At 38.4% G+C, this 22,468-nt stretch overlaps 1 protein-coding gene across 2 annotated transcripts in view; it reads right to left on the reverse strand.

Annotated features, from left to right (window-relative positions):
• Positions 1 to 2,620: 2,620 nt before the first annotated feature.
• Positions 2,621 to 22,468, reverse strand: part of trim66 (tripartite motif containing 66) — a 230,461-nt gene continuing 210,613 nt past the window's right edge. For both annotated transcript variants that reach the window (XM_043705850.1, XM_043705851.1), the window contains 7 exons: positions 21,257 to 21,332; positions 16,263 to 16,428; positions 14,746 to 15,065; positions 8,095 to 8,227; positions 7,532 to 7,606; positions 4,717 to 4,869; positions 2,621 to 3,026 (listed from right to left, as the gene is read on the reverse strand). In XM_043705850.1, coding sequence (XP_043561785.1) covers positions 2,775 to 3,026; positions 4,717 to 4,869; positions 7,532 to 7,606; positions 8,095 to 8,227; positions 14,746 to 15,065; positions 16,263 to 16,428; positions 21,257 to 21,332 — 1,175 coding nt within the window. In that variant the 3' untranslated portion in view covers positions 2,621 to 2,774. The remainder of the gene's footprint in view (positions 3,027 to 4,716; positions 4,870 to 7,531; positions 7,607 to 8,094; positions 8,228 to 14,745; positions 15,066 to 16,262; positions 16,429 to 21,256; positions 21,333 to 22,468) is intronic.

Raw genomic sequence — 22,468 nt, forward strand, 5'->3', positions numbered from 1 at the left:
ATTGGTAATATGTGGCTCAATTTAACTCCACAATGTGAAGCAGCTTATTCATCATGAGGTATCCCAGCCGAGCCAATCCTGTCTTCACCTCAACTCCACCTATGTACTCAATTCCAGCACTGGGAATTTCAAAACAACGGGGCACATTTTTAAAGTGAGGAGAGAGAGATTTAAAAAGAAAGAGGCAAATTATTTACAGTGCATGTGGAATGAACTTCTTCAGGAAGTGGTGGATGCATTTTAAAATTTAAAATATTTAAACATTTAAGAGACTTTTGGATGGATACATGAACAGGAGAGGCTTGAAGGGATATGGACCAGGACCAGGCAGGTAGGATTAGTTTAGTTTGGAATTATGTTCAACATGAACTGGTTAGACTGAAGAGTGTGTTTCTGTGCTGTATGACTCTATGACACTAAATACTGAAGAGGAACAGGAATCCTGATTAACACTCTCTTAAAGACAGTTAACAGCATCATTCTCATTCAGACTGCAATCATCTCACTTAGAAATAAGGGTGACATCTCAACTCCATAGCAGCACTCTGGCTGAACCTTTGGGTAAGATGAGTGAAGTTCACTGTGAAGAAAATCCAAACATACCCCATCCCATCCTCATCTCTGTCTATTCCCAATCTCGTCTTCATCAATCCCAATCCATGATCTCTCTACCTTGGCCCATGACCTGATCTACTTAATGCTGTGCCATTGATGTTTGTTTTTACCATTTTTCCAGTTTTCACTAGCTGACCAGTGCAATGTTCATTCTATAGAATTAAGTAAGAGCTGCACTATTTCAAGAGTATGGGGTTGGCTAGCTCAGTTGGCTGGATAGCTGGCTTGTGATGCACAGTGACAGCAACAGTTCAATTCCACACTGGCTGAGGTTACCACTAACAATTTTCCTTCGCCTAAGGCATTGTGACCCTCAGGTTAAACTACCCACAGTCACCTCTCTCTAATGAAAGAGCAGACACACTATCTAGTAAGACTATGACAAATTTACCTTTGTTTCAGTAGCCTTGAAACTCATCATTTCATCACAGCATAATTACTCAATGTGGTGCAGGTATTCAAAAATAAGGTGCTCCTGAAATTCGAGGCCTTTGTATTTTTAATAGCATTTGATATGTACAAATTGTAAATAATGGTGTTTTTTTAAAAACTTTTATTTAGCTATGTTAACCAGCTTTATTAGTAGTAACAAGAATGGATTGAACACAGTACTGTTACAGTTTAATTATAACCTGCTCACAACTTATGCATCTCCTGTCATGTACAATGGTTGAATGTATAATTTTCTTTGAAAGACAAGCATCAATCAGCATGAACAGCAATGCTGAGGAAGACATTTCTAAACTACATCTGTAGAATAAGTACTGCTCTTGCATTTATTTCAACATAATTTTTCATCCCATTACTTTACCAGTTTTCTAACAGAAATTCTCACATTTGATAACAGTACTTTTGTATTGACCTGTAGGGTTATTTTGTTCTCCCAATCATCAATCTAAGACTACAGAGCAGCCTCTATTTTAAAGAATTGGCCACAGGCCTTTATGCTGGTACTCTTCATCTTATTTTGGAAGGTTACTCATGGTAGACTGTCAGCATACCCGCAGTTCTTTTTCTTATAAAGTAAAATAGCTCACACTACAAATTTAGACCAGAGATCATTAATCAGGGCCATAGCCAAATCAACTGCACAAATAGTGCCTCCTCAAGAGGTCTTCTCATGCCCTTGCCATTGTTTTGGTTTTCAAATCAACATATAAAAAGTTGAAAAACAGGGTTATACAACACTGTTGGCAGCATCCTGCTGTTAGAAATTCTGTGAACATTGAGAATTTGTAAACCAACAAAGCTTCTAAAAGCTTTACAATCAAAATCTCTGCAAATTAACAAGTTGAATTAAAAAAAAGTGTGCAGTTGACAAACTTCCCTTCAACAGTCAACAGAAAAATAAACTCCATCCCAAAACAAACCAAGAGTGATTCCCATCACCATGACATTCAGAATGAGAAAATAGCTTGTTCTAACTTGCAACAATCAATATGGAAAAATAAATACAAGTTTATATTCCTCAAGGAACGCACGTCAGGCCACCATAAAACACAAAATATATCCTGACAGGAATATCACAACTTAAACATTTGATTTAAAAAAAAAGCCTACATTCTACTGAGAGTGAAATTTTTTCAGGGGTCAATATTTGTGTTATTTCATAGACAGTTCCTTGAAATTGTCCACCAAGGTTAACGAGGACAATCAGGAGAGCCCCAATGAAAATTCAACATTGAATGCAGTTTTCTAGCATAGGCTTTTAATAACAGAAGAAATTTGAGTAAATCATAATTTCACTCTTTTCATTTCACAAATATATTGGAAGCTAACTAGCTAAATTAACAGGAGCAGTTCCCCCTAACTTGCAGAGACTATCACTAGTAAAGCTGTTTCCTCACCATGCGCAATTCAAATTTAGGCAAGTTGCACAAATCTACCATACAGAAGATGGGTCAATAATTCATTGTGTCCAATCTCATCCAGTGTAACCTCTGTACAATAAACTATGAAAGGAACTGGTATAATCATTTACAGTTTTACTTCAGGGAAGTTGATATCCACATTCCTGAGAGGTTCAAAGGTTTTATAGCAAACAAACAAGTTATAAAAAAATGAAAGAAACAGCTATGGATTTCTTGAAAGTGGAAAAAAAAGAGAAAAAGGATTAATCACCATTTCACAATATCTATGCTTTCAGCCAGGAGTGCCATTTAGATTCTATTGTCCTTATGGTTGTGACTTCCACCATGTCTGCGTCTTCTCTTTGGCTTCACATGCTCCTTTTCTTCTGTTGGCCAAGTAAATCCGTTGATAGTAACCATTCCATTTTCATTATCAATTTCTTCAGAGTCAGAATCTTCTTGGATTGTTCCTGCCAAGCTTTTGTCCGGATAAATTTCTTTTAAGTTCTTTTCAAAGCATGCTTCTAGGCTTCTTCCAGCTTGGGCCACCTCAGAATCTGGCTAAATTTTAAAACAATCATAGCACATTAAATAAATAAATGCCAAACTTAACATGCACACAAAAAATTCAACGTGGCATTATCCATAACATGTATACGATGCCTTGCTATATATTCAAATTTGATTTATTATATCTAAGATTTGGAATTCAGAATTCAATATCAGGATGGAACACATTAATAGATCAGTTTCAAATTCCTCTATTTTAAATAATATTTTAAGCCATCAAATTAGGTTGACAACAAAACAAAATCATACGATGAATTAATTGAGATGTTCTGCATCAGTATTACACCATCAATTTCAACCAAATAGATCTAAATAATACAGTCTTTCTACACAAATTCAGTCCACAAAACAGATGGATAAATCAACTAATGTATTTTTTAACTAAAGTAATTGAAGGTAACATTATCAATGATGTGAAGTTCACCGCTCACAAATGTAGTTTCCTGTATTTTGGGAAGACAAGACTGCTTTGCAGAACATCCACGTTCTGTTCGTAAAAGAGACCCTGAGCTTCAGGTTGCCTGCACTTCAAAACATCACTGTGTTCCCTGGCCAACATTTCCATCATGGGCCTGCTGCGATGCTCCTGTGAGGATCAGCACAAGCTGGAAGTACAGCATCTCATCCCTTGGGGACCCTGCAGCCTTCAGGACTCAATATTGAGCCCAATAATTTTAGAATCTGAACACCACATTCCTTTACCCATCCTCACACCCCAGGCCCTATCATGACACATGTAACTCTCAGCATATCCAATCCATTTTCGCCTAATCATTGTCCTTATTATTGCCTTTTCTTCTTCCCTGGCTTACTATCCCTTTGTCTGCCTAACTTTCTCTCTCTCTCTCTCTCTCTCTGGGTTCTGCCTCCATCTATCTACTCATTTCCTCTCCCCGCCACCTCCTGTCATCAACATAAATACCACCTTTTCCTAAGCTATTACCAGTTCGAAAGAAGGGTTACTGAACTCAAAATGTTAACTCGGTTTTCTCTCAATAGATGCTGCCAGGCCTACCGAGTTCCTCTAGCAATTTCTGTTTTTGATGTGCATTTCTGCCCTGGGGATCTACACTGATTCCTTGCTCCTCCAAGCCCAAGGGGCCTCAGTTGGCTGCAAATTGAAATTTTGACAGTTCTTAAAAGAATCATACTGATGGATGCCACCAGTATCTTCCAAAATTAGCTAAGTCAAACATCAACCAGTTCACCACCAAAGTATATTTGCCTCTGGATCTTATTGGTAAAATAACTTAAAAATTCATACATTACAAAAATCCTTTTTGCTACGAAATGAAGTAAAGATTATCTAGTGTAACAGAATGCAGAATTTTATATGTTGGTGGCTTATTGATAGCAATTATTCAAACTCAGTGCTTACAGGAAATGATGCAACTACATTCCTTGTGACAAGAATATCTTTAAATTGGCACATGGATACAAAAGGAAAAGGTTATATTACAATAAGCTGCATACACACAATAAAGGAGTAGCTGTTATCAAAATTCAGAAACCCCATTATAAGATAGGACAGGACTTCACAAACAGCAGGCAAAACAATCAGATAAATCAAGCACATGGTGAAGTGACATCAAGACAGGTTGATAAAATACTACAGATCATAGAGTAAAGGAAACATTGAGGAGTGGAGGAAGTAGCATAGAGACATGTAAATCTCACTCACATAATTAAATTTTGCACAATTCATAAGCATGAGGTGAACGTCAGAAATAAACTCTTCTGGTGTATAGTAATGAAGGGGATTCTTTTTCTGAAGTTTTGCCCTGATCGTAGAAAGATCCATTGGCCTTTTGATAATCTGGTAGTAGTGACGTGCCTAAATAAAAAAAATGCTTATTAATATTTGGCAAAAATTATAAACAAGAAATACATTACTAGAAACATTCTAAATGGGCAGATTTTGTTTTCATTTTATCAATTAGTAATTCCTTGCTTGTCATTAACAGTTAGTTCATTGTAATCAAAAGCCAGAATAATGACTTGACTTTTTTCCCCTTTCCTTGTCCACGAGGAATAATTTAACAAAGTAAATATTGAATAATGAGAAAAACACCATGAATCATTACACTTGGAGGCTCCCTGATCTGTATTACTTGAATAACCAAAGTTATTACTTGATGCCACATCATGCTTTCAATGAAAGGATATCACTATCTACCGGTCTTCTATATTTCTCCTGAACCTCTGCCTTTGGATGCCAGGCTTACATTGTCGGGCTCATGATTCAAACAGATTAAGAAAGACACACGTCTTTTATTTCTAATTTCTGTGCTAGGGGAAAGCAATAGACACCAAGCCATTGTTACAAACTACTGGAAATTACACGGAGATTTTAAAGCTGTAGAGCCATACCCTACTGCTTCTGGGTCAAAGATTCTCACATATAATATCAAATTGTTAATTTAGCATTTCCTTCATCTATGCCCTATTTTTGGCTCTTACCAAGTACTGGTTTTAGAAATCCACCCTGGGTCCCAGCCATTAAATATTTATATCCAATGATTAGTTATGGGGATTAATTATAATAGTTCCAAATTTTCTGATCACACAAAAGAATGTGGATCTGTGAGTTGTAGCGAGAATGCAAAAAGGCTTCATGAGAATTTAGACAGGTTAAGTGAATGGACAGGATTGTGGCAGATGGAATATAATTTGAAAAAATTAGGAGGTTCAAGGTTACACTTTGGTTGAGTGATGCAGAGTATTTCTTCAATGATGAGAGATTGGGAAATCCTGGTGTCCGAAGGGATTTGAGTGTGTTCATTCATCGAAAGCTAATGTGCAGTTAACAAGCAATTAGGAAGGCAAATGATATGTTTGCCTTTATTGTGTGAGGGTTTGAATACAGGAATAAAGAAATCTTGGTGTAATTGTATAAAGCCTTGGTGAGACCTTGGTGAGAACTGTGTGTTCTGGGTTCCTTGCTCAAGAAAGTACGTAATTGCCATAGAGGTAAAGTAAAGCAAGTTCGCCAGACGGATCCCTGGAATAACAGAATTTCTCCACCAGGAGAAACTGAGGAAACAGGACCTTAATTCTCTAGAGTTTAGAGGAATGAGACATCATCTCAATGCAGCATAAGATCTTTCAATGCCTGACAGGCTATGTGTGAGAAGGAGATTTCACCTGGCTGAGAGGTTTAGAACCAGCGATATAATCAGAGTCACAGTTACACAGCACAGATCCTTCAGTCCATCTCATCCAGGTCAATCAAGGTTCCAAAACAAAACTAGTCCCACTTGCCTGCATATGGCCCATATCTCTCTATACTTTTTCTTTCATGAACCTGTCCAAATGTCTTTTATATGTTGTAACTGTACCTTTGTCTACCACTTCCTCTGGCTGTTCATTTCACATATGAACCACCCAGTGTGTGAAAAAGCGGCCCCTTTTAAATCCTTCTCCTCTCACATTAAAAATATGCTTTTTGTGTTTCCAACTCCCACTCCCTAGGAAAAGATCTTTGCCAATCTCTGCCCCTCATGATTTTATAAACCTCTATACAGTCATCGTTTAACCTCCGATGCTTCAGGGAAAAAAGTCCCAGATTCGGCAACATTCTTTCAGGTAAAAGGCAAGTTATTGAGACCAAGATGGAGAGGCTGAATCTTAGGAATTCTCTGTCCTTGAGGGCTGTCCAGGCTTAGTAATGGAGTACATTCAAGATACAAGAGATCAATAGATTTCTACATATTAAAGGTACTGAAATCGAGAAATTGGCTTTCTTGAGGTAGGTAGTGAATGGCCATGATTTAGTTGAATAGCACAACAGAATCAAGGAGTTAAATGGCCTATGCCCTACTCCCATTTCCTATGTTCCATCCATTTTATTCCACCTCCCTGTGTGATATTGTTATTGATTAATTTGAAACTGCGTCAACTGTCTCTTTATATTTTATTCACAAACAAAGCAGCTTGTAAAATCAATGAACTCACAGTTGCACAAAATCTAATTGATTCCAGGTCAGTTACAGTTAACCTGTTACACAAGTTAAAATGTAAGCTCAGATTCAGGTGCAATAATAAATAAATAATATACCACTTAACACTTTAAATAATATACACTCAACTGTGGAACTGGTCTAATATTTAGACTACAGGAAGCAAAATGCATTCAATTAATAGCAAATGCCATCCATCCAAATTGCTGCATCACCAGGTTGATCCAGACAATAACCAGCAGTCATATCAGTGATCCTCTTCAATACAGAAAGTCAATTGTTTATATTTCATCAGATCATTGCCTGTACATTGTTCCAAAAAGATTAACAGATCAATATCACTATGCCCATGCCAACATTGCACACACTCCTTTACACAAAATGTAATAGCGACTGTCAGTTGTTTATATTTCATCAGATCATTGCCTACATGTTGCTCCAAATGAATAAGTAGATCGATATCACTATGCCGATGCCAACATTGCACACAATCTTCTACACGAAATGTAATAGCAACTGACATCAAGCTATGCTCACCAAAGGACTGACGGGCTCATGGAATGGCAGGCTTAGCGGATGGCAGTAAAGGTGTAGTACCAGCTTTTCACATTTCTATGAGCAACACAGTTGGAAGTTAATCAAAAAAGCCAGTAAGTTAATGGACACATGCATTTACACATTACTAATCACTATTTGACTTAGAAACTTCAGGCAAGTTATTAAATGTACTGAATATTAAAAGGAAAACAGTTATCAGGCTCATATGTTTCATAATGGAAGCACTGTTCATACATTCAACCCTATTTACCAACATATTCTATCTTTAATATGTAGTACCTTGAACAGGTATATTAAATACATTGTGCGTACTTTGGGGAAAGCTATTAGAAATGCAGTAAATAAGAAAATATTACAAATAACTTCCCAAACTTTAGTGCAAAAGAAAGTAAACAAAAGTTACATAGTTAAAAACCTGGTGTTTTAAGGATCTGAGGACCAAATTAGCAACATTCTTTTAGGCAGATGAAAAGTCACCTCAAAGCCTTACGTACAAAAACTAATTAATTAAAATTGTACTGAAATGAAGTGTTGTTGCTCACCCTTTGATCACCAATGGAAAGACCTTGTAATGTTCTTATCCCCCTGTTTTCACTGATATGTCGTGCGTTTTCACAATCATATTCCACTTCTGGCATCACAACATTCCGACACATTGTACACAACCACTCATCCCTGTAAATCAACATTTTGAACATAGCATGAATAACTGGGCTGAAAATTCAGAGAGAAATATCATCATTAGTAATTTTTAAAAAATATCAGTCACAATGGCTTTTAGGTATATCCTGTTTGCTAAAGGGACTTGCCAGTATACAAACTTGTATAATCTGAAGTTCCTCTCTGAACCTATCGCATGTTACATAGTGACAATAGTAAAATAAATCCACAGTTTCGAATGAGACATATTCCAGACTGTTAATGGAGGCATGGCAGAAATTATCAAATCCTCTCTGGCTACAGGTGAGGGGTAAGAGGACAAGTGAACTGCTGAAATGTTCCCATTAATTAAAAAGGAAGAGATAGACCAGGAAATTACAGGGCATTCAGCCTAACCTTAGTGGTGTGGAAGTTTTTTGAATGAATTTCAAGGGATGGAACATATCTGCACTTGGACAGACAAAATTTAATAAGGGAAGGTTGTGTTTTATAAATTTGATCAAATTTTCAGAGTAGGTAACCAGGAGTTGAATTTGAGTGTGGTGCTGGAAAAGCAGGAAGGGCCTTTGCCCGAAACGTCAATTCTCCTGCTCCTCGGATGCTGCGTGACCTGCTGTGCTTTTCCAACACCACACTCTTGACTCTAATCTGAAGCATCTGCACTCCTCACTTTTGCCTGCATTTGAATGTGGTCTATTTAGACTTTAGCAAGTTTTTTTAATATAAAATATCATATGGCCAATTGGTCAAGAAAGTAAGACCTCGTGGGATTCAAGGTAATGTGGTACATTTGTTAAGAGGCCAGAAGCAGAGGGTGATTTCACGGAGTTTGGTGCTGGGGCCATTGTCGTTTGCGTTGTGCATGCATGACTTGAACTTAAATGTAGGCCATATGATCAAGAAGTTCATGGATGACATGAAAATCGGTAAGCTGACAAATAGTGAATATAGCCATAAACTGCAGGTGGATATCAACAGATTGGTTAAGTGGCAGAGAAGTGACAAGTAGAATTCAACCCAGACAAGTGTGAGTAATATATTTTAGGCAGGCTAATAAGGCAAGGAGGGAATGCAGTATAATGGTAGGATCCTGGAAAATTCTGATGATCAGAGGGAATTTTGGTATGCATATCCATAGATCCCTGAAAGTAGTAAGGCAGATAGTTATACCTTCTTAACCACAATAAGGGATACTTAACTCATCAAGACCAAAAAAATACAAGAGCAGGGATGTTAAGCTGAAACTATATAAACTGTTGCTTTGGCCATAACTGGAGTACTGTATGCAGTTTTGGTCTCTGCATTACAGAATGGTACAGAAAAGATTTACCAAGCTATGAGGAAAACTGAGAGTTGTATAAAATTATGAGGGGCACAAATAAGGTGGATAGGAATTTTCCATTAGTAGGTGGGCCAATGGTATAGATTGAAGGCAAAAGGTGGAAGGTTAAGAGGAGAGTTGAGGAGAAATCTTTTCACCCTGAGGATAATGGAAGTCTTTTACTCATGCCTGAAAGATGGTTGAGTCAAAACCTCTCATAACATTTAAGCTATAGTTAGACATTCACATGTGTTGTCATATGAGCCAAGGGCTGAAAAATGGGATCAGTGTAGTCAGACTTTTGTTGGCCAATGTGGATATAATGGGTGAAATTGCCTCATTCTATGTTGCAAACGTCTAAGTCTTTGAGTCCAGTACTTCTGGCTAGAGAGGTTGGGCATTCATTTCTGTTTGCTATTCCAAATGGCATGTATGTGTAGGGGAGACAGAAAGGTGGGCAAGATTGAGCTTGAATCTTATTTCTTAAACTTAAGCGAGCTTGAGTTTCAGAAAACTCTGAAATCATTTGAAAAAACCTTTTCTTAAACTAACATAGCTGTGGACTATTTTAAATTAAGCAAGGCAGCAACATAAAATCTCATTCACATGAAGTTGGGGGGGGGGGTGTGGTGGTGGTGGTGTAGTGTCAATATCAGTTGATAAGTAAACCATAGTCTCAAATTAATATTCCAGAGCAATGCATTCAAAGCTAACCATGACAGATGATGAAATTTAAAATTAATTTTAAAAATTCTGAAATTAAAAGCTAATGTACCCAGCAACCATTTCTGATTGTCGTAAAAATCCATCTTGTTCATTAAAGACCTTCGTCAATATGCCCAAGACTCCAGACTCAATAATGTGATCAACTCCCAATAGCCCTGCTAAATGGCATGACAAGCCACTCAGTTCAACAGCAATTAGGGATGGGCCATAACTGCTGGAACAGAGAGACCTAATCCTATGATTCAATTAGCTACTCTCAGGTACACCACTAGCTGTCCTGTCATAGCTGTTGATTCCCCAGTTTTACCTGGAGAAAAGGAAAGACAATTTCTCTGGTTCCTATGTAAGTACAGCTTTATGAAAATATTGGGACAATTGCCTGATCTGTAATTCAGTAAAATGACAAATACATTGTTTTAAAACATTTTATAAATGCTATGGAATAGTGAAGGTAGAGCTTAGCCCCTCTATGGTTATGGCAGCGTTAATCTAGCTATCAGAAGAAATCTCAGCTAAAATCCTCACATTAGACTTTTGGTGCAACCTCATTTAGAAAGAGGATTAATTTCAATGAAATCCATATAAATTGCACAACACTTAATCAAATCAATTTGTTTCTTTTTGTGTCACTGAGTTGTGTATCACAGGAGTTGGGCAAGTTCGTTACTTTGTTAAATTGCAACACACAGTTATATCACAAGGAAATTTAGATTAAAATGCTTAAGAATTGTCCAGATCTTCATGTATTTGAACACAGTATCTGAGGAATTGTGAATGTTGCTGAGCAATGTGTAATCACCAGTGAACATTCTCACTTCTGACCTTATGATGGTGGTAAGGTTGGGCCTAGGTCACTATCCTGAGAAACTTCTGCAGGGATAAGTTGGAGCTGAGGTGACTGACCACCAACAACCACAACCATCTTCTTACATACTAGGTAGGACTCCAACCAATGGACGGTTTGCCCCCACTACCTATTGACTCCAGTTTTGCTAGGACTCTTTGATGCTAAACTTAACCGAATGCAGAGGCTGTCATTCTCACCTCACCTCTGTAATTCAGCTCTTCTGTGAGTCAAGAGTATAAGATCGGGAGCTGATTAGCCCTGGCATAACCTAAACCAGGCATCAGATTATTGCTGAGAAGGTAGTGCTGGATAGCATTGTTGATAACACCTTCCATGTAAACTGAAAAATGCTAGAATAGATATGGTTGCACTGATCTGAAGGTAAGGTATACAACACTTTAATGTCATCTTGGTCATGTTGCTCTCAAAATTTGAAAATATGTGAACTTATAATTTCTTTTGAGCTGGTGTTAGCAAACCACAGAAGGATATATTGTATAACTGTTGGGTTCATATCATTCAGAAAATATTGCAAAAGTTGTTCTGAATTTCATCATTGTATATGTTTTCCAGCACAAACATCATCGAATTAGAGAATTTTACAGAATAAAAGGTTGCTATTTGTTTCATTGCACCTGTGCTAAGTCTCTGAAAGAGCTGTTCACCTAATCTCATTTGTCAGTCCATTTTTCTTTTAAACGTATCAATTCTGCTTCCTCCATTATCTTTGACTTCATGTCTAAAAATGTATTAGCATTAAAATATTCTCCTTTGTGCCAACTCACTGATAAACAGCAATGTAAGCAACTTGAGGAAATCCCTAACCTGAGTCAGCACAGACCCGAGCAGAGATGGAAGGAGTATAAATATAGTTGGTGAAAAGGTCCAGGGTACAGCGTGGACCTTAACAAAGTTGGCTAGAGTTTAAACAGAAGAAGAGATAGTATGTACAGGACACAGTGCAGAATGCAAGACAGTAAGCAAAGGTAACAAATGGAAACATAACACAAATATCAAGGATTGTTGCAGAGGACAGCAAGTCCGTGACTAGTTGTCGAGTATGACCATTGGCTTTTTCTGAGTTAAGGCAGCAGGTTAAACAAAGAAATCCAGTCACAGTCTAATAAATAGAGGCATCATAGCTTGCTGACTGAACATCATGACACATAGGAATTCTGTGACACTTATCATATCCTGAACAACCCCAGGGGCAGGAAGTTTCAGTTGGTGTGTCTACAGTGCAAGAGAGCTGAATACTATGTAAATGGCATGTTTGTAGAGCTTGTCAGCTTTCAACAAAATGATGTGCAGTCAGAGAGACAGACCAGAAAGACCAGATGGTATTCCCTTTGTACATCTGTGTCTTCACCCAGTGTGCTTAATTCAGGTGACAGTAATCGTTCTGAGAGGTACACCAAAGTACCACACATAACTCAGCTGTTCAGTTTCAGAGGAGGAAAAGGTCAGGAAAGCAATACTGATCAGAGATTCAATATGTGATATCAACAGTGACCATTTCAACAATGACCTTAGGATAGTAAATAGCCTCCATGATGCCAGTATCAAAATTAGAGACTCAGAGTCATAGAGATGTACAACACGGAAACAGATGCTTTGATCCACTTCATCCATGCTGACTAGATATCCTAAATTAATCTAATCCCATTTGCTAACACTTGGCCCATATCCCTCTAAATTCTTCTCTTTCATATACCCATCCAGATGCCTTTTAAATGTTGTAATTGTACCAGCCTCCACCACTTCCTCTGGCTGTTCATTCCATACAAGCATCACCCTCTGCATGAAAAAAATTGTCCCTTAGGTCCCTTTTAAATCTTTCCGCTTTCACTCTAAACCTATACCCTCTAGATCTGGACTCCCAGGGAAAAGACCTTGTCCATTTACCCTATCCATGCCCCTCATGATTTTATAAAAACTTCTATAAGGTCACCCCTCAGCCTCCAATGCTCCAGGGAAAACAGCTCCAGCCTATTCAGCTCTCCCTATAGCTTAAATCTTCCAACCCTGGCAACATCCTTGTAAATCTTTTCTGAACCCTTTCAGCGTTATTAGGATCAGCTTCAAAACATTGAGCGGAAGGATGAATCATGATCTATAACAGTACTAATGACATAGGTAGAAGGAAGGATGAGGTTCTGCAGGCAAAGCTTTGGAAGCTAGGAAGTAAATTACAAAGCAAGACCTGAAAAGGTAGCAATTTCTGGATTACCCTGATGCCCACAGGCTTATGAGTACAGAAATAGGCAAACGTGCAGATGTATATTCCCTGAAGAACAGGTATAGGAAGTAGGACTTCAGATTCCTGAGGGATTGGGACTAATTTGGCAAGGAGTGGTGGTGGTTTCATGGGATCTGCATAAGCTGAATATGTCACACCTCCACCAAATACATAATGATCGGGAGGTTCATTGATTGATAATAGAGACAAACAAAGTTGGAAATGGAAAACAGAAAATTAGTAAGTCAGTCTGAAAGACAAAGGAAACAAAGATTAGAAATTAGACATCAAGAAGTTTTTTTGTGATTAATGATATGTACTTCAATACAAGGAGGATAGTGAATATAAGGCAAATGAGATGAGCCAGATAGGCAATTAGAAGTATGATATCTTAGCTATCACTAAAATATGGCATGAAGGATTGGCAATATCAACACTTAAGATGGAATAGAGTAAAAACAAAGAGTAAGTTGTAACTTTGGCTAAAGATATGCTTGAATCATCAAATGAGGTCATATGGGTTGAATTAGAAATCAAGAAGTGGCAATTGTGCTGTTAGGAGTATATTTTGTATATCAGTCCACTACCAAATAATCAGAGAAATGTAGAAGGTAAAACATGTAGACGAATAATTCAGATTTCTAGAAACAACACAACAGTTACAAGACTTTCCAATACCTCATATTAATTGGGATGAAATTAGTGTAAAAGTAAAATGTGATCAGGAGAACTGTTTTGCTAGTATGTAGCAAATCCAAAACAATGGGCAAATCTGGATTTAGTTGTAAGGGTGGATTAACTTAAAACTAAGAAAATAACTAACGGTAGGTAAGATCTTTGAAAAAATGAAAAAATAGCTTGTTCAAGGAGTTAGATGATGTGGAAGTGATTCTTATTGAATAATTTACACCTGGCTTCATAAAGGAGGGGATAATACAGACATTGTAGTTAAGGAGAAATGTGTGAAATTTTCAGTTGGATAAACAGTGAGACATGAAAAAAGGGGTCAGCATCTTTGAAAGTAGAGAAATCACCAGATGCAACTTAAGAGCTGAACTTCCACTCCAGGATTGGGAAACAGGATTTGAACACTGACACTGGCAAACATTTTGCCGTAAAACAAAGAACTGTGGATGCTGAAGATTTGAAACACGCAAAAACAAATTGCTGGAAAAACTCAGCAGGTCTGAAGAGAAAACTATGGAGAGAAAACAGAGTTATCATTTTGAGTCCAGTGACCCTTCTTCAAAATATATTTCAAGTTTGTTTGTTCTAACTAAGGATAAAATTAAATGTGGCTCTTTCAACTCTGACTCTCAAAATTGTCATCTCAGCCTCACAGTAATATATTACATGCACTACAGCCTAAAAAGATTGCAGTAATTAAAACCTAGATTTACATTGGGAAGCTGAGCAGGGAAGGCACATGGCAAGCAAGATGGAAAACCTTCGGGCATCGATCACAGCACAACAGCTCTCCACCATTCAAACAAACTGCGCAATAATCTTCGTTGTTGTCAGTAGCACCTGCTACTACTGAGGTTGTCTGAGGTGACAATTCTTGAACAGATTTTTCTGAAGGTTTGTCATCCAAAGGAGAGGGAGATGCAACAACTTCAGGAGACAAGTCAGGAGTTATCTGTGCGTCATCGAGCTCACTTTGTTGTGGGGGTGGAGGGTTTGAATTTGGAGGAGTGAGTGTGTTGTCCAGTGTAATGTTCTGTTAAAAAAAACAAAGTAATGAAATTAACATGCAGCAATATTTGTCATGAATTAGTAAACATTAGTCTCTGTAACATGTGATCATTTCAGTTGCAGTATAAAATTAAACAGACCTTGCAGATAGTGCTGGTCATGTTTACTACAAGAATAGTTTAACAATTATCTCATTGAAGATCAACTCAGTTTGCCTTCTAAGGACTGAAGGAATGCATGTGAGACATTGCAAACATCTGGATAAGCTCCCATGAAATACCAATATTACACCCAATGTTATGTTAGTGAGCAGATAGACATAAGAAAACTTAAGCTCTGTCATGAAAGAAAGATGATATGACCTTATATAAGAGGAACTAAAACTGTGGCATCAGTAGAAGTTTCAATCATTATTCACTACATTTCATTACATAACTGGAAATATTGTAAAAAACTTCAACTGTCAAGGAAGGAAATAATAAAACTCCAATGACAAGGTCATTGTAGAGGTTCAATTTTTTTCACAACAGGTTTGAAACCTATGTCTTTCAACTGGAGGGCAGAATAGGTTTAGAAACACTTTTAATGTCTCACAATTCTTTTGAGACTGATTTTTAAAATTATATTGCAAGGTTTTGTCCATTTATTTTCAATTACATCACAAGTTTTGGCTCACTTAATCCACCTCACACTCTGAGTTGTAGGTTCAAGTCCCAACTCAGGACTTAAGTGCAAATATCTGGACTGAAACTCCATTGCAGTGCTGAGGAACACAGTCATAGTTGGCAGCCTTTATGTTCGACATTAAGCCAAAGCCTCATTCTCTCATTCAAGTTCCATCAAAGGATTTTATTACATTGAAGAACAGAGTTATTCTTCAGTTCTGAAGGAGAGTCATACTGAATTTAGACGTTACTTCTACTTCTTTCACCACAGATGCTGCCAACTGTTCAGTGTCTCGAATATTTAATGATATGTTAGAGGAGCTATTCGGTTTCTAGCCAATACTTACCTTTCAATCAATTTCAAAAAACAGTTTATCTGGTGATTATCTTAATACTGTATGTAGGACCTTGCTGTTCACAAATTGCCTGTCCTATTTCTTACACTGGAACAGTGAACACATTTCAAGTAGTATTTATTGGCTGTAAAGCACTTTGATTTATCATGACAGGTACTACATAAACGCAATTCCTTTTAAAGAAGGCATTTTTCTGCTCACCTTTGTTGTAGTATGAGAGGTTTCATTGCCCGTAAACATTAGGCTACCTTCACTTTCATCAACATCCGGCTGCAGTTTGAAGACAGGGAGTTGGCCAGTAGATGGTGCACAGATTGGTAATCGCTCTAACCGCACATAAGGGACCTTCACTCCATCAATCTGAGTCCTGTGCCCATCAAATTAAATCAGATAATAGTCACAGTTTAGGAACACAATTTTATGAGCTACCAAAACACAAAGGCTTAATTTTCAGTTCAAGAGCATGCTTCCTCACATCACCTGCTTCTACCATTCTTGAGGCTCCAATTATATGGCCCTGGCCTCAGTTGCAAGTAGTTAGTGAGCTTCAAGGCAGCTTGTCATATGGAGAGGATAAGTTATCAAATGATCCAATCAAAAGATAGGTCACAGTCAGATCTCAGTGGTTAACAAGTGAACTGCAGGAGTCGTGCGGGTCCATTACATTGGACAAATATGGGTCAGCAGCAGTTACTTCTTTTGCTTCATGAAAACAATTGTTAAAAATGCATTTGTGGAACAATCTGTTAGATCATTCAATGGCAAAAAGATAAAAATTGCAAGTGGCTGTACTAGCACTCTATCCACCAACTTAAATATTCATTCTCCTCTACTACTGACATGTCCTGCCAAACCCATTTATGTATCTTCACCAACATTTTCTAAATCTTCAATGTGTAGAAGGCCAATGGCAGCAGGAGCATTGAAACAGCAATACCTGCAAGTTATCCTCCAGTCACACATCATTCTGACTTAAAAACATATATCATTGTGTTTTCATCTTTGTTGAATTAAACAATACTGTTTACCTACACCACATGCACTGCAGCTGTTAAGATGGCAGTTCATCACTTTTGCAAGGACAATTATGGAGGTACAATAAATGCTGCAAGTGTCATTGACCCCCATACTGTACAAAGCTATTTTCTATAGACATTTCTAATGTTTTACTTGTTACTCAAAAAAGTCAATTAATTCGAAATGACCTTCCTCCACATGCTGGCTGTCTCAAATGAGCATAAATTTCTCTCAGTGTTCAGTTACTCTCTCATTAATTATTGATTTCATCAGATGTTAGACTTACAAGGTCTTCAATTTCCTGAGCTTACTCGCTCAATTTTCCATTGTTGGACATAATTTCTGAAACAACCTAATAACTGTCTTCCTGACCTGGGTTGTATTGGCATGTTGCAGAATACATTAATGTTCTATTAATTAGAGTTCTTTATTCATATTTAGCTTTAAATTTTTTGGACAGGATTTTCTCAAAATAAGATCAATTCCGTGAACACAACAGGATTTATGGAATTTTAATGAGTACAGTATATATCCTGAAACAATAAAATTAAAGGATTGAGAAATAGAATGAATATAAGGAATCCAAGTATGACCTTCGCAGAGCCATTAAAACAACTAAGGACCAATACCGATCCAAACTAGAGACCCAGACAGATACTCAGTGACTATGGCAAGGACTGAATGACATCACAGATTCTAAAAAGAGACAGTGCAACCTCCCAGATTGTCTCAACGCCTTCCATGCTTGCTTTGAGCAGAATTTCGGCAGAGAGATAATACCTAGTCCTGACAAACTTATCCCAACAGTCACTGCATCAGAGGTCAGATCTGTTTTCCTTTGTGTAAATCCAAGTAAAGCAATAGCACCAGATGGAGTACCAGGCCGTGCACTCAGAGCATGCGCAGGTCTGCATGGGCAGAGGTCTTCTCAGACATCTTCAACCTCTCCCTGCAACTGTCCCTGCCTGTTTCAAGAGGCATCCCTGTGCCCACGAAGACTCATGCAGCATGTCACAATGACTACCGCCAAGTGGCCCTAATTTCAGTGGTCATGAAGTGCTTTGAAAGGCTGGTTATGGCACTGATCAACTCCAGCTTCCCCACTACTCTTGACCCAATTCAATTTGCCTATCGGACCAACAGATCCATGTCAGATGCCATATCATTTACCCTTCACTCCTCCCCAGAACATCTTGACACCAAGAACAGTTACGTAAGAATCCTACTCATTGACTACAGTTCAGCCTTCAACCCTATTACCCCCTCGAGACTGATTACTAAACTTAGTGATCTCGGACTAAGCCCCACTCTCTGCAACTGGATCGGCAATTTCCTGACCCACAGGCCACAATCAGTGAAGACTGGGGACAATATTTCATCCTCACTAACACTCAACACTGGAGCCCCCACAGGGGTGCATACTCAGTCCCCTACTGTACTCACCGTATACCCATGACTGCATCGCCAAGTACCAGACTAACGACATTTACAAGTTGGCTGATGACACCACTATTGTCGGTCAAATCTCAGATGGCGATGAAACAGACTACAGATGGGAGGTGAAAGACTCAGAACAACCTCGCTCTCAATGCCTGCAAAACCAAGGAACTCATTACTGACTTTCGGCGGGATGTTACTCATGCCCCCTCCGACACATTAACAGCACAGAGGTGGAACGAGTGGAGAGTGTCAAGCTCCTGGGAGTGGTCATCCACAACAAGCTTTCTTGGACTCTTCGTGTGGACACACTGGTTACAAAGGCCCAACAACGTCTCTTCTTCAGCAGGCAGCCGAGGAAATTTGGCATGATGGCGAATACCCTTGCCAAAGTTTATAGATGTGCCATTGAGAACATTCTGTCTGGATGTATCAGTATCTGGTATGGCAACTGTACCATTCAAGATCGGAGATGGTTACAGAGAGCGGTGAACTCGGCCCAGACAATCACAAAGGCAAACTTCCCATTTATAGAGATGGAAATGTGTTGCTGGAAAAGCGCAGCAGGTCAGGCAGCATCTAGGGAACAGGAGAATCGACGTTTTGGGCATTAGCCCTTCTTAGCCTGCTGGACCAACTTTCCTCATTCCTGAAGAAGGGCTAATGCCCAAAACGTCGATTCTCCTGTTCCCTAGATGCTGCCTGACTTGCTGCGCTTTTCCAGCAACACATTTCCATCTCTGATCTCCAGCATCTGCAGACCTCACTTTTTCCCATTTATAGAATCCATCTACCAGGCCCGCTGTCAAGGAAAGGCCACCAGCATTCTCAAAGATCCATCCCACCCTGGTAATGTTTTTCTATAACATCTACAATTGGGGAGAAGTTACAGAAGCCTGAACACACGCACCAGCCAGTTTCAAAATAGTTTCTACCCTACTGTTGTTAGAATACTGAATGGACTCAAACTCTTAACACTCACCTGTACCTGTGTTTTTTGTTTTTGCCACTGTTTACCTATTATTTACTTAACTATGTGATCTGCCTGTATTGCTCGCAAGACAAAGCTTTTCACTGTGCCTCGGTACATGTGACAATAAATTCAATTCAATTCAAATTCAATTCAATTCAAATAAATAATAAACTAGCAAGAACTGAGAGAGGAAGCAAATTAAAGACTAAATCATGTAAAAGAGAAATAAAGAGTGGGAAAAGAAAATTTGAACAGAGAAAAGTAACAAAGCAAAAACAAAAAGAAGAAAAATAAAGTTAATATTTATAATTTTTCAGCTACTAAAACAGTCCTTAAACTAAAATATGCAATTCTGCACATACAATTGTCGTTCTGTTCCAAAAATTCAAAAATTGGTAGCCGTTAACAATTATCATGTCTGTAAAAGGCTACTTGGACTGTTAATTATTAGGCTTAACTTTCTGTTGTTCACCTGATGTGCAAGTAATTTGCAAGTGCAACAACTTTAAGAGAACCTTTGGGAGGGTAGGTTTGGGATGTTAATACTAGAGCGGCACAAATTTTCAGCAATTTGAGGCACTTTGTAATTCAACAGCAATAAACTCCAAACTGAACTCCCAACTGCACATCACCACGACAGGACACTAAAATACTCTGATACTCAATACTAATAATATGGAGCAAGAATCTATTCAGTGTGTTTTAGTCTTTAACCTCTGACTCTTTTACACTCATTAAGCAATGGAATTAATAGAGGCCGATATCTCAGTTTTTTGATTTCTGAGGTAGAATTGGGTTGTTAATAATTAAATTACCTTATTTTTCTACTCCAACACACACCCCAAATATGTAAACTTAGTTGAATATTCACATCATAAAATGTTCACGTTTCCCATAACAAGATACAAATTTTAAAAAAGCGGTAGACCATTTACCCCCTCAAACACAGTCTGCTATTCAAGAAGATCATCACAGATCTTTGTGTTTCAATTACCACAATCTCATGTAGCCTCAATAACCCTTGATTTCCCTGCCTAACCAGAATCTATCCTCCTCTGTCTTAAAACTAGTCATTCACCCTGCCTCTACTGCCTTCTGAGGCAGAGTTCCAAAGTGTCTCAACTTTCCAACAGGATAAAATTCGTCTAATTTCTACCTTGAAACAGTGATCCCTAATTTTAAAAGAGTTCCTACTGGTTCTGGAGTGACCCATAAGACGAACATCCTTCCTGTGTCCACTTTGCCAAGATTATTCAGGATCTTATATACTTCAGTTAAGTCACCCCTCACACTTCTAACCTCCTCTTTCCCACTGAGTTAAAAAGTAAAAAAAAAGTCAAGAAAACATGATATGTTAGAAAGGAAAGAGGGAAGATGAGAAACTTTCTCCTTATTCAGATGTTTTTGTCTCCTCCCCCCTCAGAAGATTACCACATCTCTTCTACTATCTCATTGTCTCCCGCCTTCCATTTCTTATACACTTTCTTTCTCTTGATTGAGTATAAATTACTCATTTCTTTTCAGCGTCATGATCAGTGTCATACTTGCATTAAATCTTGTTTAACTGTCTCTCCTTTTCACTCATTTGATTGCATCTATCTCTTCCTATATTTATATCATTGTCATCTCACTTCAGGATGACTGTCTTTAATCTCTTTCTATCTTCTTGCTTTATCTTGTAGTTTCTCTTCAACTTACTTGCCCCTATGTAACTGTTTTGTATATTAACTACATTTTGTTTACTTTCTTATCATCTATTATTTTTTACCTGGTGCTTTCCATGTCATGTGGTGCTCCATCCAGTGAATCCATCTTTGAATCATGAGATCCATTAGTTGCAGGACCTAGTGAACAGCAAGAGCATTATTACTAAATTATTATCATATTGCTACTTATAAAAATGTCTGCCAAGGTTTAGTGCTGTATGCATGAAGTGTGGGGATGGGTATCTTCAAGGGTCAATGATTCCCAAGCCCTGCTATCAGAAAGCTCACTAGATCAAGATCCAACCAACTTGAAAGCTGACTGGACTGCTTCTTAATAAATCACATGCCTTGTCAGCTAAGCTTTGCACTGCTTGAAGCTGCTAGTTAATGAAAGACTGGAAGCTCGGGATCATGGAAATCACAGCAGGCAGCCCAGGATTCAGGGGATCCATTGTGAGAACTTAGGTAATTTTCTTTCTGGATCTTTCAGAGTAGATGCCATAGGGAGAGGGAGGTTGGGGCGAAGTGCACTAGGGATCCTGGGATGTCCTGGTCATGAAGAAAACTGCCTACACCAAGTGGGAGAATCCAGCTAATATCAGACAAGAGGGGTGGCAACGTGTTGTATCTAGTTAACGAGCTTGGAATTATACTGAGAATGCCCGCTAGACCTCACAGAAAGAAACCCTCCATGAAACTCAACAAAACTAACATTTAACTGATTTTGGTAAGATTTGTTTCAATGCAATAAGCACATTCTGTTTGGGGATGTAAGTCATAAGTTTAGGTGGACAGGCACAGCCTACCTTCTGCCTAGGATATTGTGTGGGTCTCTAGCCATACATGGTATCTTTAGTTCAGACTAATTCCAGCGAGAACATTTGGTGTAGTGAATCTAGCCAGGACTTCCCAGATGGTTCAGATAAATGACCGTGACAATATGTGCATCCTTAGTGGACTTTCCTGCCAAATTGTTGAGGTGATGAGAAGAATATAAGTGTCCTTCCAAGAACAAATTGCCCAATTATTTGCCTTCTGACCACCTCCAGGCAGGAGATAATTATGCCCAACAATTCATTTGAGTGGCCATGTAATAGAGTCAGAGGTAAAAACAATGACTGCAGATGCTGGATACCAGATTCTGGATTAGTGTTGCTGGAAGAGCACAGCAGTTCAGGCAGCATCCGAGGAGCAGTAAAATCGACGTTTCGGGCAAAAGCCCTTCATCAGGAATACCGGCAGAGTGCCTGAAGAGTGGAGAGATAAATGAAAGG

Source organism: Chiloscyllium plagiosum, chromosome 16 (genome assembly GCF_004010195.1).
Source record: "Chiloscyllium plagiosum isolate BGI_BamShark_2017 chromosome 16, ASM401019v2, whole genome shotgun sequence".
In the NCBI taxonomy this organism is placed as follows: domain Eukaryota; kingdom Metazoa; phylum Chordata; class Chondrichthyes; order Orectolobiformes; family Hemiscylliidae; genus Chiloscyllium; species Chiloscyllium plagiosum.